Source organism: Gavia stellata, chromosome 2, assembly GCF_030936135.1.
Source record: "Gavia stellata isolate bGavSte3 chromosome 2, bGavSte3.hap2, whole genome shotgun sequence".
In the NCBI taxonomy this organism is placed as follows: domain Eukaryota; kingdom Metazoa; phylum Chordata; class Aves; order Gaviiformes; family Gaviidae; genus Gavia; species Gavia stellata.
In genome coordinates, this window is record NC_082595.1 from 49477520 (window position 1) to 49504842 (window position 27323).

Genomic DNA, 27323 nt, shown 5'->3' on the forward strand with positions numbered 1-27323 from the left:
TCACATCACCAGAGTCCGGGTGGGGAAGGCGGCCATGTACTTCCGTGCCTGATCCGTCAGGGCCATCTGATCCTCGACCTTCCCGCAGGACGCTGGCTCCCAGGCATTGTTCAGATGCTAAATTAGAAGCAGGCAGAGAGATTTGGGGTGAGCGTCATGTAATTTATGCGTAGCCCCAGCGGAAGCTGGGCCCGCTCGCGATTAAGTGTTGCATGAACACGCAGTAGGATGTTGTCCCATCTCCAGAGAAACTGAAATCTCAACACAACAGGCAAAAAAATACCACCTCCACTCCTCAGTTAGCGACCGGAGGGGTGGGCAGACCAGACGACCTGCAGAGGGGCACACCACAAGAGCCAGGATCCAAACCTCCCCGCTTTCTCAAACAGTGTCTTCTCTACGAGGCCATATCTATAGCCCCACCTTTAATCTTTCCTTTCCGTGAAAGGTCTAAAAAAGAATTTATTTGCAGGTGGACTTCACAGTCAACAGGGCACAGCCAGGTTAAAGCCCACAGTTTAATGTTCAGTGCTATCACCACGCACAAATTCCTGCCGAAACTTCACTCTAGAAATACAGCTGCTCTGCCCCTGTGCTCCCTAAACGAACCTGACAATCTTGGCAGCCTGACCACAGCTAACAGTCCCGTGCTCAAAGCTGCTTTCACCTGTGCACAGCGATTAGCACATGCCCATTAGCAGAGCTCCTCCACCAAAGGGGAAGAGGATGGGGCGGGGGGGACGACTCTCGGCAGAAACAGCATTTTAATTATCGTGTAAGCCATTTCACTTCTTGTGGTATTTATGGAGGTTACAGACACCATTTAGTATAATGTTAAAGTGAGATAAACATATCTGCAGAGGGCTGTGCGCACTGTATTTATTTACTCACTACACATGTGAGATGTTTCTCATTGCCTTGAGCTATAAACAATAATGAAATTTCAAAGCTCCTGGAATTTACCAGTATACACACGCATTTACACACACTTGGTTTTTTTCCTATTGAACTCTTTCACTTAGTCAGTGCGCCCGCTCTTCCACGCCGAGATACTCACTAAGCCCTGAATAAAAACTCTATTATTATATGGAGCTAGTTGCATGAATACCCTGCATTCCAAAAATGCACACAACTGTGCTTAACGGAAAGCTGCCTGCCAGCGAGGAGATCCCAGTACTGTTGAAGATTGAGAAGGTCTAGGCCCAAGATCCACCAACAAAGACAAGTCAGGAGAAACCCTACTCTCTTTTCCTCTGCTTTCAAGAAGGATCATCTTTGCAGTTCAAGATCTACATCACTGAACGAGATAGTCAAAGCCTTCCCAACGTCTAGGACGCCGGGTGAAGTGTAATTTAGTGGACTTAGCAAACCGTCTGCTAAGAGCGGAACTCTCCTGGTGTGCCCATGGCTCTTTACGCTGTTCCTTCTAGTTGCTAACTGTGCAAGAGGATCCTTAAATTATTCTCTGCCCTAAATGTTTAGAGAATGGTCTTCTGACTGTAAACAGTGTTATCTGAGACGTATGGATAGTAAAAGGCTGGGCAACATATGAAATACAGAGAATTTCTCCTAACATGCCCTAATCGGGGCACTGCTACAAACACAGGGACCAAGGTTCCCTGCCTCGGAGGGCTTACAGTCTAAAAGGGATAAAAGCAATGACTAAGTAAGCAGCGTGGCCAAGATGAGGGCAAGCATGTTAGTCCTCTGTAAACTTCTGCTGGCCTTCCCTAGACACAGCTTTCTCTTCTCTGTAGACAAGTTCCAAATGCTGTCTCCGCTCCTCATGCCTTTTTGCAGGCAAAACTCCTGCTGAGCTTCAGTGGGAGTTCCCCATGTGAAGGAGAACCAGGTCAGGCTTCAAATCATTGAGTTTCTGCAGCTTTTTGTGGGAAAGCCGCATCTGTGAAGTGAGCAAACATGCCATACACCTCTTTTCTGGAGTGGTTCAACCTGGGCTGGCTGTATACCTTGTGCTGTGGCTCAGCCTAGGGCACGTGCCACAGCCAAAAAGCAGGTGTGACATACTTTCTGCATGCCGCAGCCATGCATGTGCCATGCCACAGCTTCTTTTATGTTTTGGTTAAACAGCTTCCAGGGTAACTTTTTCAAAGGCACCTACATCAGCTGGGAACCTACAGCCTCCTGTTGATCCCCAGTGGGACTCAGGCACCTGTGAATATTCTACCCTATTATTTTAGAGGTATTTGCATCAGGGACCAAATTAATGCCTGGTACAACGCCATCAGATTTACTCAGAAGTCAGATTTGGTCTGTACACCTCAAAAGCAGTTGGTGGTTCCAGAATATCCATCATTTCAAAGGACAAAAATATGTGTCCAACCGGTATTTCCCCGTGATCTCCCAAAGCTCAAATGCACTGCGCTAGAAAAATGAGATCAGCAGTCCTGTAAATAACTGAAAACATGTAAGGAAAAGTCCATCAGTAACAGTGTATCAATTTTTAAAAAATAGAAGTAACTTCAGGCAAGGAGTGTCCCAATTTCATAAATTAGGCTTAATTGTTAGTATCTACACTGAGCTCTTTGCCATGTGCTTGGAAAAGAAAAAATAATAAATCTGTATCCTGATATCTCCAACATCTCAGCAGGCTGCTACATGTCACTCATTCCACTGAAAGCCTGGTCTTCGTTTAACCTGATGTCAGCGCAGCAGAAGCCGCTCAGGCAGGCAGTAACCCCCTGCCCTCCCTGCGGGCTCGGCCGCCCCAGCGCCCCAGGGAAGCCCTGGGCAGCAGACACAGCAAGCGGCAGGAGGATCAGCTAGACCCCTGACTCGAGCCTGCTTGAAACAACTTACTCAAGTTTTGCCATAGAGACAGCGGGGGAGAATCTCCCCACAGAGTTGTGACCCTTGTATTACCTCCCCAGAAACACATTACGCTTTTTCTTGTCCTCTTACGACAGATTCATAAAAAGAGACTAACTTTGCAGTCTCACTGACAGTGGTGAAGGCTTGGCTCCAGTAAAGAAAGCAGAATTTGACCCAAAGTAGTATATTTACTGAAGTAGCACATTTACTAAGAAAACTTTCAATTCATTATCCTGGGGAACTCAGATAACATTTAAAGTGGCAATAATTAATAAACATTTTCTGTCTGAAGCCTTGGCTCTCAGCAGCCAACACAAAACAAAGCACAATGCCTTTGCCTTGCCAGCCCTGCAGCGCAGTGCCGGAGGCACGTGTGAAAGTCATCCCGACGCGAGAAGTTTTACTTCCCTTCTTGGCAGAGAGCGCTGGGTCCCACGACCCAGGCAGGGCGCCTTGCCGGCTCTGGGCACACACAGCTACGGGAGCACTCAGTGAAAAGGGAAAAGCACATCGCCTCCTTCCACGCCAGCACCGCAGCGAATATTGACAGGGCTCTGTTACAGGAAAGCGGCAGCGCCCCGCAGAAAGCAGCACTTCGCAGATGTATCAAAAGAGAAGAGACCCAGGCAGAAAGCTAGAGGCATACAGGAAAACAACACGGAAAGCCAAGTCAAACCACTCCTTTTGCTGAGTGCCCATTGCATCTCCCCTATCACATTTAAAGGTCCAACTCTGCAAATCAACAGGTGGAAACACAAAAGCTTTGTAACTAGAAGCCAAAAGGCCTGACCCAACACCCACCAAAATTGATGGGCATGTTTTCATTGATTCAGTGGATTCAACCCACTTAAATTCAGCCATCTAAGAGTGAGGTGTTTGTTTTGGCACCTAAGTCCCTAGCCAGTGGGGAAAGAAAGGGATTTCCTCAGTACAATTCATTCCGTATGTATTTTTTTTTATTGCCTCAAAGAGTAGGAGACTACTTTTAGTTTTGCTGTCAGTTAAAAGAATTTAAGCCTTTTCAGGCAGTACTTTCCACACACAGGAGTTTTCTCTCTTTAACTTAAAACAGGGCGTGGGGTGGAGAAGAAGGTATACTACTATGAATTCCCATAGGATAAAATTGCAGACCCATGGTACAGCTGCAGCTATGTCATCCTCTCTGGCGCTTTTTTTTTTTTTTTAACCTCAGTAATCCTACCAGCACATCCTTCTCCCGGCAGCAAAGCTACCTCACTTATCCTGTAAGGTGCCTTCAACTGCCCTCAGGCAGATGTGAACTGTAAACAAACTGTCAAAGCTGTAACTGGGATATCCAGTTAAAGCACTTCAAATAAAAACTTGGACCACCTAGAGAAAACAGACCGGAGCAAGGAAAGAAAAGACAGTGGAAAGGTGCTTTTCTAACAGAACTAGTCCTTCTGTACTCAGAGCCCGGACCGCCTTTTCATGTGCTGTCTGCATAGCTTAAGAAAGCTCCTGCGTTATGAAACCTTGCCTGTTAGGAGTGGATGCCAAAACCAAACGCTGCTGCAGTCCTGCAGCACCAAGCAACCAAACTGATGGAAGTGTAGTAACAATCTTTGGGCAAAGAACTGTGTTAGAAGACAGATTTTACACCTCCGCTACGCTGGCAGGTATCTTCAGCAACTGCAGCAAAGTTACTGGTGTTACATACGTTCCCATTAATTTAGCCAAGTTACGCTGGCATTTAAAACCAAAAAAAGCCAGAATGTTTAAAATATTTAGAAGGCTCAGACTATTAGAAGGTATCTTATCGTGTTTCTTTACTGCAAAAAGCTGGATTTCTTGCCAGTTTTCCCTTAGATTACACGGTATGGATAATTCGCAGAACATGCTGCTGAAAAGGTGGCTTGCAACAGAAATGCAGTACTCCTTCTGAAACAGTAAAACAATGAATGCCCTAAACAAAGCGGTTTCCTAGCAGAATATGATGCATCTCACGTAGAATAGCACGGCTTTCTATTCTGTAAGGATGCAGAACCAAGAGAAGCCCTTTTACTTATCAAGACCAGACAGTAAAGACTAATTAAAAACTCAAGTGACCGTAAATGAATTCTACTTCATTTGCTAAGGCAGAGCACTATTTCTGCTCGTGTTGCTAGTTCTCCTCTGGGGCACAGGACAGCCTTCTCCTAAACTCTGGGGCTTCCCCAGTTGCTCAGAAATACAGCTTGGTAAATGTGAGAGAGTGAGATGGTCCAACTTTTCAGCTTTTATTATAAGCCTGATACCAGAGCTAGAACGAGCCATTTGGTGGCGCTTTTAAGGGCTTAACCCTGAAGCCCTTACTCAGACAAAACTCCTGTTTGAGATGTTATGAGCTTTCCAAGTAAAATTAATGGAAGAGACACAGAAATGGGCTAAGCACCTGCAACTCACTTAGGATATTCAGTCTCTTTCTAGTTTTGTCCTTAAGTAATTTTTTTTATTCACAGATAAGAACACATTGCTGCAAATGGCTGATAGTTAAGCTGCCACTTCTCTTCCTTCTGAGAGACCGTCGCTGGCTCGGGGCAGCTGTAACTCCTGATCTGTTTGCAACCCAAATTCTGGTGCCCTGGAAGGAAAACATGCGATGACTGACCTGTAACATTGAACCTCCTTTTGCTTCCTCAGCTGTGCCAAGCACAGCTCCTGTACACATCAGCCACTGGCAAGAGAAGGGACAACACAAGTGAGGGAAACCCGCAGGGCTACCTTCCTTTGCTGTGCAAATCTTAAACCTCCCGGGGCTTGAGCACAGCGTGCTTCCCCCTCTCCCTTGATTAACAAATAAGAGTATGAGACTTCAGGATCTTCTAGCCCCAAAAAAGCCATGGAGGAAAACCAGAGAAAGTTTGCTGCTGCAGGAGACCATGCTGCCTCACCTATACATTTTCTCTGACAACGAGCTGCAGATGAAATTCCACATTTCACTTTTTAAACGGAGAAAATTAAGGTTGAGGACAGCTCACATTCTTGAAAAGGTTAACCAAGTAACTGTTTTAAAATCCTTTAAACTTACTCTTTAAAGAAAATGGTTACATAAACCGCTGAAAGTCAGGAAATTCAAGCTCAAACGTGTCAGTCTGTGGTTAAAAAATGGAAAGTGACAGGAGCTAGGCGTTGAAGAACATTCTCTTTAGCTTGCAGAGCTTCTACCTTGTGTTGTTTCCTTTGTTACTGGGGGAAGAAGGTATCAAAGCAGCGCTATTTTCTTAAAAGGTTCCATTTCATGGTGTCTTTTGATAGCCTGCAGGGTTAGGTGGATAGTCTATGATTTAGTCTACTTTTATATCTGTTAAAATGTCTATGTTAGGATAGTCTGTATTATGTACTGCTACAGAACACAATGTGAAATAAAACATAACTTTTACACAGGAAGGACCAGAAACACAGTTTTTGCATAACCTCTTACGAGGCACTATTCAAGCAAATGCTCAGTACAGATCATCAGTTTGCCCATCAGTATGGGCTTCATATGTTATCCCAAAATCTTAACCCTTGGAAAAGTTCCTAGTGAGGCCAAAAACTCCCTACAGTGAAACTAAGTATTGTTTGAGTGACAAAAATATAGTATGCAAAAATACAGGTTGTAACTAACTACACCAATATAAAGCATAAGTATTTGGAATCCATGCAATGGAGTGTAAGAGGAATTCCACCCCAAGGCAACATGTGGGTTTGGTGAGACACCTCCTGTTCCAGCCAGTAAGAGAATACCCAATGCACAACTGTGAGATTTGCCGTGCAGGATGAAAACAGCTGGCTGAACCTTCACACCTTACCAGAAAGATCCCACCCACAGACCTGCCTTTACATCCAATGTTTTACAGAGGCTTAACAAGGGGACCAAATGAGGATGAAGCCCAAACTCATCTTGGGTCTCAGGGCTTTTTCTCCTATTGCTCTAGTGCAACACCAATACCACCACATTCCCAGTGCAGTTATACGCAGCTACCTGACTTCACATGCCAAATGATGTGACATGTTGTTCCTCCTAAGTGACGGTGAATCATATCATGCTATCTGATATGGTCAGCAACTACTATTTACTAAGTTGCATATGATCAGTCATGTGTCCAAAATGCAGTAAAAAATATCCTTAGATTGCTTTGAACATTTGTTACTTTTGCCTCCTTTGGAATTTAACAGCAAAACAATAACTAATCAGGCACTGTGGTGAGCTTATTGCTCGCCAAGTATCTTTTTCTTTGTGTAAATACAGTGCAAATTATTAAAGCAGTGAAAAATACTGTAGTCCGGTAAACATGCTACCTCCCTCTTATCTAAGTTCACATTTAAAGAAAATGGAATTTTAAGAACCAAGCATATTAAAAAAAAAGTAAGTTTAGTGCTCTCTTTCTTTCCCTCTTCCCTCTCCATGCACACATTCCAAGGTGCAGAGAGTGCTATAATTCTTACTTAGACTGAAGTCAATGAGAATTTGCCTAAGTAAGAACTGTTGGATCAGGCCCTAAATATTAACAGCAGCAATGTAAACCCATGCAGACACATTTAAATTTCACCCAGATGAGTTCCCTCGTGTGTAATGTCTACCTGCATGGAATCAATGGATTTAGTCCAGTGTTTGTGTGTGTGTCACTGTGTATGTAAATGTATGTGAGTGATATACCAAATTATAAACTAGAAAGCGTAGAACAAGAACATGCTAAAAACTGATCACGTACAAAATGCTACCAGCCAAAATCAAGCATAAACGCTAACATTTTCAATTGCTTTGCACCTTTAGACACGCTGTGTCCTCATCACAGGCGTCCGGCTCCACCGGGACAGAGAGGGAAGAAGCATTAGGGCAGAGCAGCAGCAGTTTCTGGCGTGAAAGAGACAGACCACCTGTCCTTTCTGAGCTGCACAGGGCCAAGCTCCCCGCTGACGTGAAGCCAAGCAAGTCTTACCAGGGATGAAGCAGATTCTCCCTTTTAACCATGACACTAAGTCCAATTCAGAGAGGGCAGCGATTGGCAGACAATACTGCATTGTCATAAAATGTCTGTATTTCATTCTCAAAAAGCTGTCTATGCCACTGTCACAGACACCTCTGCCCTCATTCTTCATTTAGGATTACATTTCAGCTGAAACACTCAAAGTTTCTTCATTGGCAGAGAGAGTAATTTTACCTTCATACTGGTTCACCAAGAAGCTGCATACTAAATATTAATTTTGGGGTTTTTTACAACTGCTTTTTCTTTCAGTTCAACACTTTTTAAACACTGAGATGAGTTAGGAAGTCATTTTTAACTCAGTTCCTACTTAAGAAAATGTCCTCTTTATCCAAACAATGAGAATACCTGACTTTAACATGCAAAATTAAAGGCTTTTCCTGAGCATGGGCTGAAGCATGGGATCCAGAACAGCCCTCAAATTGACTTGTGTAAACTTCCTGAACAAAATCAGCGTGAATGAGGAGAGAAGGTTAAACAAGCCCTTTCATTTACAGCAGCTTGTAAAGAAATTATTTTTAGATAGCAGGCAACATAACACTGTGATGCCAAAGATCAAAAGATCCTATTTTACAGGCACCTCAGACGCTTTCTTTTTATTACAGGCAGAGTCCAGGCAACTGCGACTAACAGGACAACCCACAACATACTCTGTTTAGCCACCTGAAAGTGTTGCCCTACACTTTCTGGAGTGTAGGGGCAGACACTCCAGGACAACCCTCCTCCTCTGGAGGAGCCCAGAGTTTGGCTGGGGGAGATGGCCAGGCGTCGGTGCACTGGCAAGGCAGGGGGACCAGCAGCCTCCTCCCATGGACCAGCTGGGGAGCCCCAGCGACCCCCTGCAAAGCTGGAGCCCTGGGCTCCTCTGCCATGAGATGGTCTGAATTCAGTTCCTAAATAACTTCCCTAACCCAGGGGCAATGGATCTTCAAACTCTCCCCTTCGCTGTCTACCACAGTGCAACTAAGAAACATGGTTCATGAGAAAAGAGCAAATAAGCAACAGGGAGCGTGAGTCTTTGTGCCCTACGGACAGCCCCATGCAGAGGGGAGACACAGTCCCTGCCCTCCAAAGCTGCTTTTCATCAGATGATTCTGCAGTGCAAAATACAAACCTACTTCACGTCAAACTGTGCCAAACAGGGACATGTGTGAATTTTAGTATCTCACTTTACAACACCCAGCTAGAGATGCTTAATCAAAACCAGGTTTTGTTCATTCCTTCCTACTGTAAATAACCCCTAAAGTAAATTTTGGAAAGAGGGAGGAAAGAAAGGATTAGCCATGTGTACTATCTGTCTGAAAGTCAGGAACTACGGAGTTATAATTTCCTTTCTGACAGTAACTCACCCTGGGGAATGAGATATTTTCCCTCAATTCACCCGTGTGGAGAAGGGATATAAAATCACTTATTCATCTACCTCAGAAATACAGGCTGTAGTGGAAGGGTAATTGATCATCATCTACACTGCATTTCATTCTCTGAATGACTTCTGTCCGCAAGAGTTGACAAAGAGGCTGCGAATGACTTCGGTGGGCTTTGGATCAGACCCTGTGTAACAGCTATATTTTAAAGTACAGCAAATGTATATGCTTGTTAACACTTGGAAAAAGCATAAATATCTAAAACCCAGCCTCACATCTGGCTTACATTAAAACAGGCACACATTTAATTCCGTTCAGAGATCCCAAGACGTAGAGCTGGCCATAAGTGTTACGAGGCCCCTTCAGATCACTGCTTACAACCACATTTCTGGTGCGACCTCGGCCTGCGCTCAGGGAAAGGCCATCCTGGTGCTTGGCTGGTCGGGCAATACTGACTGCATCTGTGCTGGCCAGCTGGGCAGTGCCAGAGTCTCTGCTCTCGCCCCAAGGCCAGTGACCAGTTCTGGCCACCACCACACCCCTCAACTCTCCTGCTCTCCAAAACAGCAGAGCCGCCCACAAGAAGTCTATAGGAAAAAGGCTCTGGCCCATGTTAATTCTCAATCCTACCAATTTACACTGGAGCCAGCTGAGTTACAATGCCCCACACACGGGGCTTTGCCCTGTTCAGCTTCCTGGCACAGCTGTAGCCTCTGCGTCCTCACGCTCCACAGGTAAAGTGAGATCCTCAACCGCCTTCATCTGAATGTTTCATTCTTTCACACTCAAAACTTAAAATCAGTCTGTGAGAAAGCAATACATGTATTTTTTTTTATATACAACGGGTATTTTTATCAAACAGTTACCTGCAGAGGACTAGCTAGTGGCCTGTTCCTAGGTACTGCAAATGTTTTGTGAAAACTACCATCCTCTTCAGACACAGGCATCTTTAAAATGGAGCTGGTAAGAAGATTCTGAACAGGAAAAGAAAAAAACAAACAATTTTCAGTAACTCAAGAGAACAACCTGAATTCGAATGTATTAAAAGCAAACTCTGACTGCAGAGGGTGCAACAGAGGGTCACAGACAGAGCGCTCAGCCTGGGAGCGGACCTCAGCCTGGGGTCGCTGGGACTTGGCTTTGCAGGAGCATTGTCACGTGCAAAGGTTTTTCATCCAATGAAACTCCCAAGTGCAAGAATAACAGTAACATTCAACAGTGCCGGCGAAGCAAAGGGAACCGTGCTCATGCAAGGCCTCCTTTGCACAAAACAAAACAGACGCTCTCTTTCTTTTACCAGTTTTAACTCCGTGACCTAGTCATTTCTATACACAGGTGCAGGCACCCTCCAAGTGCAGGCTCATTACAAAGACTGTGGGCTGCACAATGACTGCAACTTCTGCTACCTTCTATAGGCATTACAGTGATCTAATTAAGAGCTGGATTTTGCTGCTTATGCTTAATACAGGAAAACAACAGGGAAATAACGAATAACGCCTACTTGTGAGGAAGGTCAGAGAAAATATTTTCTCTTGCATTTAAGAACTGAATGTAGAACAGAAAGATAATTTAGTGGTGTGAAAACTTGCACTTACTGGCACATCCTCCATAGTAGATGTATGTGTAAAGAGCTGAGTGTTCAGGTTTTCTCCTTCCCAGTGATTCAAGCAAAAAAAATTTCCACCTTTATCTGTAGGAGACTCCACCTGAAAGCAGGAAAGGCACAATGATAAAAAACAGTACCTAACTCACCAGAAGGAGATTTATCTGTCAGTTGCTTAATAAATTGAATAAATACTCTTCACAGCTGTGCATAATGGATGTTTACAGTACTGTCTTTTACAGCACCCTTGCTCTTTGCAGAATAAAAAAGTTCAAGGTTCTCAACAAAATCTCCACCTAATAAAACTTTGAATACTTGCACTCAGCCCTCTGTCAGTATTCAGGAGTTTAATTCCCCAGAAAGGATTGAGAATATATGTATTTTTAGAACTTTAGTAACAAAGTAATACAATGCAATGTCCTCAAATGTTCAGGTTTCTAAGTCACTCCATGGAGCTTGGTCCCCGTGGGGTTCTTCTATAGTTTTCACCAATATTAGAAAGATTCAATCCAAATTCCTGCCTAATTTTTTTTCTTTTTAAGTTTCAAATGAAAACTGCATTAGAACGGCCCAAGCAAACCCCTGCTGAAAACAGCAGAAAGACTTCTATGGAAATCAATGGGAGATGAATTAGGCATTCCTAGTATACTATATAGAACCGACACTAAGATCTTGGGGCTCACATGAAAGAAAAACAGACACCGCTATTTAACAGAAAAGGTATTGGTTTAAGTTTCTCAGCAAAGAGCGCTGAATTAAATTGCCTCAGGTAAGTTTGAGATTTACCTCTTGTTTGATTTTCTTCAGCAAAGGGGGTCCACTTTCATGTAGCCCAGCCACTATTGCAGATTCCTCCGACTCCTGCTTGATAACGTCCTGCAGATCTTCTACAAGATGAGTCGGAGTTTGAGGCTGAAAGGAAGAAACGTTATATCCACGTCCCAGAACATCCCTCTGCACTAATATCAAAGCAACTTTTATCATTGTTTCCTTCTTACCAGCATCTTCAAAGGACCATATTTGATTTCCTGAGCTGCAAGTGCGTTTTTGAATGGAGTGGGTGTTCTTGGAGAGCTCTCTAATATAGACCTCTTGATTGCTGGAGTTCTGAAACTTTAAAAAGAAGGGGAAAAACTTTAAAGGAACATGCTTGGAAATATTACCTCTTTACAGAAATATGTGCATACAGGCAGTGGCTGCTGTAAGACTCAGACAAATGTTTTCCTGCAATCCTATAATCCATTTTGCTTTTCTGGCAGAACATCTATTTAACTGTAATAAAGTGGAATGGCTTTATTTAAAAAACTGGTGAGTATATATGCATGATTGTTCTGTGTTAATAACCTACCTCCACAGTTATAAAGTGGGAGTTTTACTCCAAACTAAGAAAAATATGAACGTGTTAGCAAACAACTCTGCAGAAAACATACAGTGACCCAGCACTTTGGTTGTGTGCAAGCCTGAAGAAATGAACCCTCGTGAATCTGACACAACAACGTGATAACAGACTTACACATGATTTTCCTTCTGAGCTTTGAAAGTCTGGTCCCTGTGGAATGGAGTGGTAACAGCCATCTTATGGCCACACACCGGCGTGGAAGTTAGCGCAGGGTTGTCCAGGTTCAGGTTTTCATGATTGGATGAGGTGTTTAAGAACTGCAGGTAGGGAAAGGAAAAATCGATAGGAACATCTAGATTACAAGGTTGACTTCTTAAGTTGACGTTATTGAACAAAAGAAAAAGAAATTATTTCCTTCTGATTGACATAAGTGATTCTCCTAACCCTACGATGTGGGTACATGTATGTGGGGCACCTGACTACATGGCAAAACAATACTCAACAGCTCGGCTGGAGCACTCAGGAAGCCGAAACAAGCATCTCTAGAGAGGGAAGTTACAAAGAAAATGACACTGTTCCAATGAGAAACACTCTCCACCACTTTAAGAGCCAAATCTTAAAAGCCTGATTTGGATTTTCTGCAAGTAAATTTTCATTAGTATTAAGAGCAGTGTGCCCAGGTAAGAATGGGGTGAAAATGCGTAAGGGATGTTTCAGAAATAAACCCACAGGAAATGGGGCTAAGTTCCACATAGATTTATATGGGCAATCTAGGTGCTTTTAAGGCAGTAAATAAAGTATTTATGACAGGAAAATAAATTTCCTATCACCTCTCTCAAAACCCAGTGCTCTGTTTTCACAGCATAAAATGAAAACTGCCACCTGTGATCAGTGCATTTTGGAATGGAAACAGCTGACTGAAAAGGAGGCAGCAGTATTAGTTTGGAGAAAATTGCTTTTTTTGCATGAGTTCTACCTAGTAACCTAAAATAGTTTCCATTTCCAGTGTCTACAAATCTGTGAGCGTAGTGGTATCTTTTTTATTCTGACGATGATTCACTGTATTACCTTCTAGACTCAACTTGCGTTGGATTAAAATACACTTTATAAAAATATGGCATGTAAGCAAATACGGATTTCACTGGATAAATGATACAGGATTAAAATACCTAAAAAGTAACGGGAGATACAGTGGGAGATCATTACATGCAATCTTTTACTATCCTTCATGAAATAGTGTTTCTCTGACTTCAAGAACTAAAGCCAACCCAAGGCAAAACCAACACAAACAGACAAACAAAAAAAACCAAAACACTTTTAAATAGTGCTACAGCTGTGAAACAAAGCAACCATCGACAGGAATTTGGAAGTGCACGCCAGGCCGTTTTAACAGGCCATTTTCCTCCACATTCCTACTCCGCTCCACCCCACGTGGCCCGGGTTGAGGATGGCGAGCCATGATTTGAATTTTCTGGTTGTTGTCAGTTTGTCTCACAACCTGAATGCTATTTAAATGCAGTTTGGGGTTTTCTAGGTCAATGAATCATACTGTAAGTGGACAGAGATGGAAAGTATTACAAATGATCAGAATTGTTAAACTCTAATAGTTGAAGGAGCTAACAGCAAGAGCAAAGCAAGCAATCGTATTCCCCTACAAATATGATCCAAATAAAAAAAGCCCCAAGCCCCACAGGTGAATTTAAGAGAAGAGAATCAACAGTTAGCTCGCTGATGATCTAAACTCAGCAGTGAAGACTAAGAGCAGTGAGAAGATTCAAACACAGAGTGAAATCAACAAGCGCAACGGTAATTAGTCATTTGTTCCAAGGATTAGTTTCTAAATTGTTAAGGCTGGGGTGACTTTTGAGAATTAGTAACATCTGTGCAGAAGTCTTGATCTACCTGCGAGGGAGAGAAGGGCAGGCTTTTGACAGGGGAGCGCTTAGGAGTTGAGCTGCTGACGTCAGCTAGGACCAAGCTGCTACCGTGGCCACTGGCTAAGGGGCTGGAGTGCCCTCTCCTTTTGTGAAGAAGGACCCACGGAGCCGCGCTGCCCTGTGAGGCAGATAAGGACTTTGGTGAGCCAGGAGAGCCCTGACTCGACATGATTTTGCTCAAGTTTGTGATGGGGTGTCCTTGAGGTCTACAAGCACTGGACCCTCTTTGCTGAAGCTGCACGACTTTGCCTGAGGGAGCTTTGCTAGCCGAAGTGTCTGTGTCTTCAAAGAATTCAAAACTGCTGAGATCACCCCATGATGAAGGATCCTGAAACAACGTGGGAGGCACGGAGCTATAAGACAGTGTATAGTGCCACCTCATGAAAATACAGCGCTAGGATATGCCCGTAACCACCACCACCACCAAAGTCTTTCCCAGTTCAATTCAGCTTGACCCTGTTTATTTGAGTAGTAACACTGTGAACGCTTATTTGTGTTTTCAAAATATACCTTGATCACATCAAACTGTCTAACATCCAAGTAGTGTTGCTGGCAACTGAGTCCCTAAAGAAACAATGAGTCAAATGACGTCCTAACTATCTAGTTGCCCAGGGTTTTCTGCTTGGTATGAAGACGGTGCCTTTCGCTACCAAAAAATGTGTGCCTTGGGCTCTAAACCAACACTGGTCTCCTCCTAACCTGCACTCCTGCTCTGGACGTGCTGAATGGGACGTGACGCTGCATGAAGCAGACACCTCTGCTGCTGAAGGAGAGTGCCACCAACAAATGTATTTCGAAGTGCCACTTCTGTTACATGTAGTATCCCAGAGACCACAATGAGAAAAGGCCCTTGTCAATGTCTGTCAGCCACCTGGCATTTAAAATCCATGTTTCCAGTTCTTCACATATGCCAGGGCAAGCTCCTTAAGCTCTGAGCAGCAGCTATTGAAGCTACAATAAAAACTTTTAGAAAGTGATGCAGATACATGAGCAGCCACACATAAACCTATGGCAAGTGTCACTTCAAACATAAATAAGGAAAATTTCATTGTTTAACATCTTTCACAGTGTCTGATTCTATTTTAAGGAGACTTAATATTGAGAGATCGTTTCAAGCTCCTATTGTGCAGTTTGCTAAAAATCACACTCCCGTACCAAGATGCAGCAGGAAAGGGAGACACCCACAAAAAGCATACACATCCACACTCGAGGGTTTCATTTACGAGAAGCCGTTTTGTTATGTCAGAAGCTAAGCTTCAGATCTTGTAGCAATTAGAAGTTACTCGTAAACAAAAGAAACACAGTTAGGATGGTCCCAGTTCCTCTCCCCATACTCCTTGACCATGCATGCATCCACCTGAGGCAGCAAGTCTACTTACGGAGTCTATTAACTGGAGTGTTTCTGCAAATTCTAAGAGATTCTTAACATTATCCAGGATGTTGCTCTGGTGAACAATCATGCACCGCGCAGGGGATGCACTTTCCTCAGGTAAGCAACCGTGATCCACCGGTGGAGATGGAGTACAGTGGTGATGTTCCCCCAAACAGGAAACAGGTGCATTGTCACCACTGGTCCTGGTACTGTCAGCAATTGTGGTGCTGTGCCAGCCGGGGTAGTTTGATGTGTGGTTCTGTGTCTAAAGGAAGAAAAAAAAAGAAAAGGCGGGGGGGGGGGGGAAAGGCAGAAGGAACTTAGCAATGAAATTGCACAAGGTGTCAGATGCCACTGGAGGAAAGATAAAAGTAGTTGCATCATCATCTAAGAGCTTATGCCTATGAAACAATTGTCAAGATGTTTCCTTTCATCAGTGCAAGATCTCGTTTTAAGTAATATCGGCATTGTATTTGTTATCCCAAAGTTACCTCATAATTGACTTCCAGGATTATGAGCATATATCATTACTAACACATAATCAATTCATACTGTGTTACTCCAAAAGCTCAAAAAGTGTCTGCAAGTCATTTTCTGTGAGAAGCAAGAAATGGCAGGGTTTCCCTACTGAGCGCTCAGCACTGTAGAAGGCTAAAGGGTTTAAGAGTTAGAGTTGCTTTTGTTTGCTTATCTCCTTTTCTTCTTCTATCCCTGTCTAATGCTACAGCTTACACCAATGCAATGAAGAGGCTGTCAAATCAACGTGGTTAGGAAAGCAGAAGAACAAATTAACAGAAGTTTCTTTCCAGTGTGATCATGCAACAGAAGAAATTGCAAAACATTAACTAAAGTTAAAAAGTGGCCAAACTAACGTATCATGCATGCAGTTGTTTTACTATTAATTTAAATATTACCCAAAAAAAGAATCTGCTGGCTATCACCTATCTTCAAAATAGATTTGGGGATTCTTGGCTTTGGTGATGGTGTTAAGTAACTATGTAAGAGTTTTCACACATTAACATCCAATGGCATATACAACGAAGTGTGAGAATTCAGTAATAGCCAGCATTTGCTCCACACATGCAGTTATGAAGACTCTAACATTATTCAGAGAAGTAAAACAAACTGTCAAACATGCACCAAGTCTGAAGCTGACAAAGTGTGTAAAACACAGCTGAAAGAAAGAATACAACAGAGAAGAAAAATCTAATGTACAGGCACTACATTTTCATCACATGAACCATTGCACACTTTCAGAAATGCAGATCCCACTGATTTAACATCTGTGGGATTTTTCATTTTCGTACAGTCATCGTTTCCAATATTACATCACGTTACAGAGCCCAGCCCTGCTCCCACTTTGCGAAGTAAAATACCTGCAAATTGTTCGCTTTTTTTTTTCAGTAAAAGAATTTGCAAAGCAAGTGCAGATTATATATGTGCTATGTTTCATCCTTTTAAAACGGAAATATAGAGCCTTGATTAGTATTGAAGGCAGAGGGGGAGTAAAAAGTTAAAAAGACAAGCACTGGGGTAACGCTGCTATCCCTCCATCCAAGCACACAGTGACAATCTTACTGGTAATGCCTGCTGCCCTTTCAGTTCATTCTCAGTCGACATTAGTAGCAACTCTAATTCCTTTATTCGTTTTTCTTTCTCAGGGTCTTCATCATTATAGTGTCTCTGAAATTAAGAGTTAAGGGAAAAGAAAAGATAAAGGTCTGATAGGATGTAGCAACTAAAATGCTTATGGCTTGCCGTCCTGTGGTTATAATAGCCAAATTAGATTCAAAGATGAAACAAACGTCAATTGTGTTTTCCACTATCAAAGTCCCTGCTGAATTTCAGTACAGACATTTGAAATGGAGAAAGTGAAAGCTATCACACCAGATGTCAACTACTGTGTTTTAAATCCACTTCAGAAAAAGCAATTAGCCATGTTAGAACTCCCCCACCTTCCCCATTTTCTCTCTTCACCACACTTAGTACGTTAAAATGTTTCCTTAATGTATGATGTCTGCATTTTGACTTATCAAATGTTTAACAAATTGATTCTTGAAATGAGGTTCAAGTTATCTACCTGAATAGCTGCAGCAGCTGGCTGAGGAACATTGACAATATTTACATGCAGTGCTACTGGATATGGGATCTGACCAGGGACCTAGGCCAAAAAGCAAAAGACACTAGAAGTTATTATTTCGATCATATTGTCTGCCTGCATTGTGAATTTGTGTTAAACATACTTTGGTTTTTGGTACTTAAGATTTATTATCTATGGAGATGAAATAGCAAAAAACCCAACAATGTTTACAAGAAAAGTAAACAGTTTTTTAGGAATATGACAGTGAGCATTACAGAGGAAGAAAGAAAATTAATATATGAAATATCTACCCTTCCTGAATGAGAAAAGATGAATAATTTATAGACGCATTTGTAAGATTTTTCTAAATTGAAGTGAAAATGCAAAAGATGCAATTTATTATCATCTAAAACTCTACAGTGTAACTGTCTGAAGCAGCAGTCTGTTTCATTATTAATCATTAATAGAAAAGGAATCAGATTAAAAGATTAAAAACAATACTTGTTTACTTGGTTCCAACAGGCAACCCACAAACAGAGTACTACTGAAGGGAACGTGGGAGATTTTGACATAGAACACAGAATTAACCAGATTCAACTGATTTTCAAGAAATGTAATATTCGCCACCATAAGGAACAGTACTGGAAACACGTTCACCGCTCACAAGACATAAAAAACGCTGAAGCCGATTCCACCATCTGAATGCTGGCAATCAATTTGAAATGTACGTATTTTCATCACTGAATGAAATCAAAGTCAAAGAAGTCCTCGCCTGACATCAAACATATACAAGTCCACCAAGTCTGGGAGAAAACCCTTCATGCTTCCTGAAATCAGGTATGGCTAAATTGCACCCACCTATTCAACTAAGCAAAAAAAACCCCAAACAAACCACATTTTCAGGCGCTTACGTTTTGTGGCTCAGAGATGTGGTAGTAGGGGTAGTCACTGCTCAGCGGCGGCTGGCCGGCTACTGGCAGCTGTGCAGAAGGTGGGTTGTGAGCAAAGGCCATCAAGTGGTTGCTCTTCTGAAAGCCTGTGGCCGCTGAGGAGTGACAGGCTTTGGAGGACTCCTGCAGGTAGCCCTCCTGCTCAACCTTTCGGCGCATGGTGGAATTCCAGTGGTTCTTAATAGCATTATCAGTTCTGCAACAGAAATACATACGTTTGAGGAGTTTTAAAAATGAGCGTTTCCAATTCAGACAGATTAATGGGCAGGAAACTGCTGTTGGCATTTCTGTTTAAACCTCAAGCTGTTCTCTGACCTTCCTCCTGCCCCCACCTTTGCAAATGCTATTCTCAACTTCTCAGGAAAGATGCTCAGTATAAAAGGTAGGGGAAAAGACAAATGGGCTGCAGTTGTTTATGTACTTTTTAAACCAATCTCTAGGCCTTGGGTCCTCAAACTGTAAGAAACTCATAACTTCAGCTTCATCTCATTCCCATGAGGTGAGGTGACAGCAAAGGCTAACACCCCTTTGAGGCTACTCTAAAGGACTGCCAACATCATCTTCCTAAGTCTTAATATTGCAGTGGAGTTTTATTGTATCTCACTGCAGAAAAGAAAGGCTGTGGAGACCAGCTGTGAAAAGACTAACCTCCAAGCAACTTTCCAACTGGCCACCTAGACAATGACAACATCATGCTATACACACAAATTCAGTAAACAAAGCTGTTGGGATTTTTCTCAGCTGCAGAAAAACTGAGATTCAAATTCTCACATACCCGAGTCCGAAAAAGCAAAATTATCAAGTCTGTGATATTTTAAGAGTACGCTTAGAAAAAGCTCCTCTATTTGAAAAACATCACCACCACACAGTATCGTTGAAAGCAGTATCTGTGATGTGTGGAAGCTACAAAAAAACTTTCCAAGGGGTAATTCATTTCTCATTTTCTTCTAGAAGGTGAAAGCAGCCTAGGGAATGCCGCTTAAAAGGCTATCATGATCTTAGGCATTATATTTAGAACTTGAAGATGTTTCACCAAATAGCAGGAATAAAAACGGGAAGAGAAACCTCTCCCTTGCTTACATTATTTGCTTGACTACATTTTATGTTGAGTCACTTTTACTACAGAGCGAATAAGACACTGAATCTCTGAAATTATAGGCAAGCTGCGCGTAAGCTTTCAATGAGACAAGCATTTCGAGGACCAGAGTTTGAGGAAGTCAGTTTCTCCTGTTTTATACATGGATTTTTAACAGGTCAAAATCATCTGGACAATTGAGGAGCAATTACAAATGCTGAAGCACCCTTCTCCTAAATAATTTGGACTAAACAGACTGGGTTTCATGTTGAAGGTATACCCTTAGCTGAGTGTAAATTAAGTTCCACTTGCAGAGCCTGATCCTTCCCTGTTAAATCAATTTAAATTTTGACAGTTATTGCAAGTACAAATAAGATTGCACAGACATTCAGGAAACTGTTATGTTCTTGCTCTAGTTACTGGGGCTTTTTACCTATGGCAAACATTAAAAGAGTATAAAAATAGTATACTGTTCCATGTACTGACCAAACAGCACAATTCCCCACTGAGAAAAACACACGTCGATGTCACTGGCTTTCCAGGTTTTGATTCCAAAATTTTTCTGATTTATAAAGTGCAGCCTGAGGCAACTGAAACGGACTGCTCAGACCTGCAGCTTTTTCCTTTTTTCCTATTCAAGAGCTAAAGGTGTATGTCATTACCGTCCAGGCAGCAACTTTGCAATTTCTGCCCATCTGTTCCCCAGTCTCTTGTGTGCCTGGTAAATAATTCTATCTTCCTCTTCTGTCCAGGAGGTTTTCTTCACTTCTGGATTCAAATGGTTGTGCCACCTCTCCCTGCACTGTTTTCCAATCCTTCCCTTCAAATGCTTAGCAATGACAGACCAGCGCTTTGGACCGTATTTCTGCACGAGTTCTATTACCTTCAAAGAAGGACATAAAAACTGCCTGTATTTAACGATGCATAATGAATCAATGAAATTTTTCTGTGGTGGAGCAATATTTTCAACAACATTTCTCAAAATTGCCACAGTAAAACTAACACACAATTAAGGTTCCCCACTTCCCATTTATCCTTTTACCCAAAAGGAAAAATCTGGTAATAGTTAAGGCATTTCTAGACTGCAATTCTGTGTTACAGTGCTGTAAAGTGACATTAATTTATCTGTATAGAAAACTTAGAAAGCACTACACAAATACTAAGCATTGATGCTGACAGGTTCAGTCTGCCTCTGGCCGTATTAGTGTTGAGACCACCGAAGTCTCTAGGAGCTTTGCCCCAACACATGAAATCCACTAGTAAGGCATTAATCAGAGGTAAAGAAAGAAAAACTGATTACCCTTTGATCCTCCTCTTTAGTCCACGGACCTTTAATAAGTTCTGGGTTTAGTACCTTCTGCCATCGGTGCTGGCACTGAACATCTGTCCGATTCTAGTGAAATGTAAAATATGCAAAGTAGATCATTCTTTAGACAAGATGAATATAGAGCAATAACACTCTTATCTAGGTACGCTTGTTCCTGATGTATTTCAGCTACGACTACTAAACAATATGGAGTAACACAGTAGATCTGAGAAGAAGGTGCTCAGCTATCACTTTGCTCACTGAACTAGATAATATTTCCATCGTTCCTGCAGTGATGACTGTATCACCAAAACTACACAAACTGTATCTTCACCATCTGGTACAATAGCTGTCACAATTTCACATGCAGTATTTCTACAACAGCCAAAGCGTTCACATAACAATTATGTTCTAAACCACACTTACAATTCATCAAAGCTTTTTTTTTCCCTGCGCTGAGACATTTTGTTTCAGTGTCACATTGACCATCTACTGTGCAACGCCCCTCCAACCCCCATTTTTGCTTGTTTGATTTTTTCCACCCCTTCCTGAGAAATGAAAGAAAAATTAAAGTAAGAGTTTCCACAATATTCTAACTAAATTTCTGAGGTCTCCCTCTGTGGAGGTTTTGTATCTCCCGCAAAAACGTAACTATAAAGCAACCACTCCCCTTTCCCTTACTTGGAAACCCCTGATAAAGAGCTGTCACTAGAACTGGAAACAGAAACCAATATCCACCTACAGGAAGGAAATTGGCAATGACTTTCCAGTCTTCTGTGCCATTCTGCTCCACAAGCTTCTTCAGTTTCTCATCCTGAATCATTAAAAAAACCAAACATAATTAATATCACAATCTCTTATAATGCAAATGAAATACATTTTAAAAAAAGTGCCTCCTTCTAGCTTTTTATGCATCTGTTTCTGCATCCTGAGTGTAAGGGGAGGTGGTCTGTAGTCTTCTCATATTTTTCATTGTCTGGGAGATTTTTCTGCTCCTGTGGATTTTGGTAGGTTCTTTACTGTGTTGCAGGAGAAAGACTGACTTTTTCTGTGCAGTTCTTTGACTCGCACTATACATTCCCATTTTACTGCTCAAAGCAATGTAACTGTTATTCTTGTACTGGATTTACAGGCGGGCATGGATGTTTAGATGCCAGGCATCAGAATAACAACAGAATTCAGTAACGCTCAGGCACCCAGCTGTCTGGGGACCTCTGGAAGTCACAGCCTTAAGCTTTATACGTCTTGCAAGTAATGGGAGTTCCAGTAATTTGCTCATTGCCTATCCATGTACAATGCACAATAAAACTTTTTGCTCCTTTTTGCTCCTGATCACTGTGAGGGAGTTTTGCATACTTGCCATAGCAAGAAATTTGGCCCAGTATTTTTAATGATAAGGGCAGAAATATCGACCCTGAAGACAAAAGAAACCAATCTTATGTACTGGGAAAGATCGAGATAGAGTAAGACAAGCGAGAACTGCCCCAAGCGATAAGAGGAGGGGAGCAACCCTCCCCTTCCCGATTAGCGCCTCCCAGTATGCTCCCAGTTCATGTGACAGGAAAGTGGCCATTGGGCTCCACAGCCATCCCTTATTCCCAGGCCACATCACAAACACATCCACCTCTGTAAGAGCAGACTATGATTTAAAAAAAAACAAAAAATGCTTGCAAGAGGTGACCTGACACTGTTTATATATCAATATACATTGTTAGAGAGGAGAAAGTCAAAACATAGCTTAAGAACTGTATTAATGTATTTCACAATAAACTCAAACCAGTTAAATGACCACAGGATATCCACCTGGCAAAGGAGTTTGATACCACAATTTACCCGGAAAGTCAGCACAAGGGCACCGTGACTAAAACGCATTCTGACCTTCAAAAACAAAATACATCTTGAATGCTCAATTTTGGTACTGCTGGATTTCTTTCTTCCAGCTTTTAATTTATTTCCACTCTGAATCATAATGCTGCAAATAAAGTGCAAATTTCAAATGGCACAAAAGGACTGCAGCAGTTTCTGCCACAGTTGTTTGCTGCTGTGGGACACTGAACACACGTCAGTTCTCACATAGCAACCGTTTTTAAACACAAAGAGGCAGCAGCAACAATAAAGCATTGCTGCAGGTGACTCTTAATCTGCTTCTCCAACAGGGATTACACGGAGACTCACATACGTGTAACGTAGACCTTGGTGGACATAAAAAATTGGTGTTTATACATTTTATTTAGAAGGGAAGAATCATCCTCAAAGTTAAATGAATGTAGCTAAAGGGTCGAAAACTTCACCCTTATTCATATACTTGGGACTGTCACTGAAGTCAGTTTGCAGATAAGCAACTCGGAGAAGAACACGATCCATCCTCTCTCCGTCTTTTTACATGCGGTAGATGAATGAACTTGGATTTACCTCTTCGCGGGTCCACCTGGTTTTTCCTAAGTGACGTTTTCCAGTCTTAGGAAGCAGACCATCATAATCGTGATCATACATCTCAACATCTTCTTCGTCATCATCACTACTATATATACTGCAGAAGGAAACACAGCGAGACAGAGTGGAACATGAGGACTTGAGCTACTTAATTACAAAGCACAAAAAAACCACTACAATCCTTACAAAGGTTACACAGATAAAAGTTTTAAAACTTGCACAACAAGATTTTGTTCTGCATTCTGTTGTTCTAGTATTCTGAACTGGTTCTGCTGTTTTTGGTATCCACAGATACAAGCAAAGGGCTGGCAACCTTCGTATTACTGTGCATGTTTAGACCTGCTCTTACTGTTAGATCAGTGGTGAATTACACATTTGGCAAACTTTCAACCAATGAAGCTTTCAAAGTAAAATACAATGTTTGAGACAATAAAGAGAACTAGAGGCTGTGTCCATTACACAAGTGCATGTTCAAAAGCTTTAACTCGTGCCGTACATCCTGAAAAATATTAGTGCTTTTGTATGTTTAATAGAGCAGATAGTTAGATCATTCCCAAATAAAACAGACTGTGTATAAATACAAAAATTTAACCAATAATAACTTCGTTTGAGAATATGGTTATGGACCCTATACGTGAAGGCGAAAGTTTCTATAATTAATAAAGCCAGTAAGTGGTAGCATTAACATGCAATAAGCTCTAATATAGTATGTGCTTGCCATTTACGGGTCTGGACAGACAAGAGCTGAGGTCAAGTATATTTAATATCCTGCAACCAACAAATGAACAACTGAACCCTTTTATGCTCTCCATTTCTCTAACTTAAGACTTTATTACCTCTACTCCATTTCTAAATACCTCATACTGTTTTTGAAACACTCTGCTACTCACCTAATTCATGACTAAGGGATTTCCCCAGAGGCTATCTATGGGTAAAAAGGACTCTATTACTCTTTCACAAACAGCACTTGCCCTACCCAGTTAACTAAAACTAAAAGTGAGTGTTTTACAACAAGAGCTGTCTTTCTGGTGGGCAGTATTTTATTCTCAAATTTTAAGAAATGGGCAGCAGTTCTGACACTTCAGCTAAGAGACGGTAACCGCAAGTGCTAGAAAGGAGACGATGTCATGCTACGAGACTAACAACTGTGATATATCTGATGGTATGGTATGCTGTGGTATGTTAAGGTATGACTAAGACATTAAAATAAAGTTATTTTGTAATAAAATTATCAGGCATTGCTTATCCCGTTAGCCTGTTTTTAGGAGATGACTTTTTAAATTAAGCTGCAGTGAAGCAGAGAGACCGTCAGTCCAGATGCAAACACCTCCAAAATGCAAGCTGTTAAACATAGAGCCTTTTAAAGCGCACTGGGCTAATCACACCTTGGATCTTTCAACCCTGTTTTCTGGCCTGTGGCATGTGCCATGAAAACTATGCTACACGTAGCAAGTTTTCCACAGCCTGCCGTGATGTGTGTGGCCTTCCCTGCGCCTCTGCCGGGTGGCCCCTGACTCACCCGCCCAGCCCACCGCTGCCACCCTCAGCTCGCCCCCACCGTGCAGTAGTCCTCCAGCCTGCCTAGCCCCAGGGTCCACTCCCCGTTCCCCAGCCCAAGTAACCATTTGGGGGGAAGCACCGACTGAAGCTCCCACTCGGCGTGCCAAGGCGAGCGCGCACCCCTGGTTCGCAGCTGGAGCCTCCCAGGGTTCAGCGGGGCAGGACACTTGGGCAAAGCGCACACGCTCCAGCTGCTACGAACACGGCTCCTTCCCCTGCTGCTGCTCAGAGGAGATTCACTTTTCTCAGCGACGCACAGAGACAGCTGTGCGACTGCCCATATGCCAAAGGAAGTTTTGTGGCTCGATTTCCAAGTATCATTTTGAACATGAGTTTCGCAGACAGTAAAAGCACCAGGTATGCATCCATCAGCGACGCTTCCTACGCGGCGACGTGTTTTGGGCGCAGCAGAGAAGCGCCGCTCCGCAACGGCAGCAGAACATCAGCGGCGAACAGGTTAAAATGATTTAAGTGCGGTGCCAGGAATGGAACCGGTTTATTTAAATATCCGGGGCCTCGCTGGCACCGCAGAACTGAGCAAACCCCGCTGTATTACCTGCGCTCTCCAGCAGGAGAAAAGGGCCCTGGGATTCGGGGACGCTCGGTAGCTCCTGCGGCCCACCGGGCCCTCAGCGCTGCTCTAAAACTTTTTATTATTTTGCACCTCCGGCCGCAGCCCCGAAGCCCCCCCCGGAGCGGCGCGGCGCGGCGCGGCGCTCCGCCGGCCGGGGCAAAGGCTTGGAGCCCCCCGCCCGCCCCCGCTCCAGCGCCCCCCCGGCGGCAGCGCTGCGCCCTTCGTCCGGGCAACCCACTTGTGCAACGATACACGGGGAAAGAAAAAAAAGGAGCCAGCGAAAGGAAAAAAGGGAGGGGGTGGAGAGGAAATGACTCGCTGCTGCTACCGTGATTGAAGGAATTCGGGCACCAGCCCCGCGGGGCAGAGCCCGCTCCCGCGGCAGAGCCCGCGCCCGCGCCCGCTCCCGCCGGGGCGGCCCCGCCGCGCCCCGCGGGGCAGGCGGACACCGCGCCGCGCCGCCCCTGCATCCCGCGCGGCCGCGGCGGGGCTGCCGGCCGAGCCCGGGGCGGCGGAGGGCCGCGTCCCTGCGGGCTGCGCCCGCGAGGCCGGCGGCGGCTGTCCCGTCCCTCTCCTTCGGGAGAGACGGGCCGGGTGATTCATCGCCAGCCCCAGCGACACCCCCGCTCTGACACTGAAAGTACAGCCCGGCGCTCGCCCAGCGGCCCGCTGCCTCCTCCCGCACCGCAAGCCCCTCTTCCTTAAAAAGGGCCCCCCCAAGTCCCCAGTCCCGCCGGACGGGGCCGGCAGCCGGGCAGCGAACAGCAGGGCTGCGACCTCCTCCTCTGTCACAGCCCAGCCAAAGGGGAGGGGAAGAGGGGAGGATGCCGGGCTGCAAAGAGAAAGAGAAAAAAGCCTCCACGTGTCCAACCCGCCGTCCCCGGCTAATTAGACAACAACCCCGCTCTGTGCGCCCGCCCGGCAGCGGCGGCACGGACGCGGCCACGCGGCGCTGCCCTCCCGCGCCGTCTCGTCCCCTCCCGTCCCGTCTCACCCCGTCCAGCCCACCGCCCCCGGGGCGCCGCCGCCCCCGGCCCCTGGCGCGGCACGGCGAGGCGGGGATAGCCCTCGCCCGGGAGCGCGGCGGGCGGGCGGGCGGGCACGGGTGACAGCTCCGGCCGAGCGCCCCGTCGGACGCGCAGCCCCCGCTGCTGCCCGCCCGCGCTGCCGCGCTCGGGCATGTGCCGAGCAGTGCGTGCGGGAAAAAGCCAAGCCCCGCAGGGCGTAACTACCCCCGCGGGGGAGAGCCGCGCTCCCGGCGGCAAAAGGGCCGCCGCTGCGAGAATAAATAAAAAAGAAGACAAGGGAGCGAGCCCAGCCCCCGCGCCCGCCGCCCACCTGCCGTCCCACCCCGCCGGGAATGAATGAATGAATGAGACGGGACGCGCTACCTGCCGCCGCCGAGCCAGCCCGACATCGTCCTGCCGTGCAGCTGCGGGACGCGCAGCCCCGCCGGGCTCCGCGCTGGCCCCTGCGGCAGCGAGCCCCGGCCCCCCGGGGCCCCGCCGCGGCGTCCGGCAGGCGTGCGGCGCGGGCGCCCCGTCAGCGGCGGCTCGAGGTGCGTCCCGCCGGGCTGCCGCTCCCCCGCGCCTCCGGAGGGGAGGTGCGCTTCGCGCTGCGCTTGGGGGCCGGGGGCGGAGTAGCCCAGGTGCGCGGAGGACGGGGGGCTGCCCGCCCGCCCGCCCGCCGCCCCGTCCGCCGGGCGAGCCCTTCTCCCGCCGCCCCACGCCCCGTCTGACAGGCGCGGAGCGGAGCGCAGCGGGGCCGGCCGCCCCCCGCCCGCAGACAGCGGGTTACCTGTGCCGGGGTCTCCGGGCCATCCTCTCACCGGCCGCTGGGGGAGGAGGACGGGGGAGCCCGCGCCCGCCGCCGCGCCCTGCTGCCGGGCTGCGCCCAGGCGCTCCGCCGCCGCGCACGGGAGTGCCGAGGAG

At 44.9% G+C, this 27323-nt stretch overlaps 1 protein-coding gene across 8 annotated transcripts; it reads right to left on the minus strand.

Moving 5' to 3' along the window:
- On the minus strand, window positions 1-27323 carry MYB (MYB proto-oncogene, transcription factor). 8 transcript variants are annotated; one of them, XM_059835350.1, is made up of 16 exons: window positions 27190-27212; window positions 23238-23355; window positions 21568-21639; window positions 20820-20912; window positions 20182-20402; window positions 18406-18640; window positions 17495-17575; window positions 17002-17097; window positions 15422-15679; window positions 14008-14370; window positions 12280-12422; window positions 11765-11879; window positions 11553-11678; window positions 10759-10869; window positions 10030-10137; window positions 1-117 (listed from the first exon to the last, which is right to left on the minus strand). In XM_059835350.1, the coding sequence occupies exons 1-16, from the start codon at window positions 27210-27212 to the stop codon at window positions 1-3; spliced, it is 2280 nt and encodes a 759-aa protein (XP_059691333.1). The 8 variants fall into 8 exon arrangements, with proteins under 8 accessions (XP_059691333.1, XP_059691335.1, XP_059691332.1 ...); XM_059835352.1 differs by having other exon boundaries at window positions 15470-15679; window positions 16993-17097; XM_059835349.1 differs by having other exon boundaries at window positions 16993-17097.

Excerpts from the sequence above, each read along its gene's own strand:
- MYB (XM_059835349.1), bottom strand. The coding sequence starts at position 27,212 with ATGGCCCGGAGACCCCGGCACAG. Across the intron at positions 23,356-27,189 it reads GCCCGGAGACCCCGGCACAG|TATATATAGTAGTGATGATG; the intron begins GTAACCCGCTGT and ends TTCCTTCTGCAG. Across the intron at positions 20,913-21,567 it reads TCATTGCCAATTTCCTTCCT|AATCGGACAGATGTTCAGTG; the intron begins GTAGGTGGATAT and ends ACATTTCACTAG.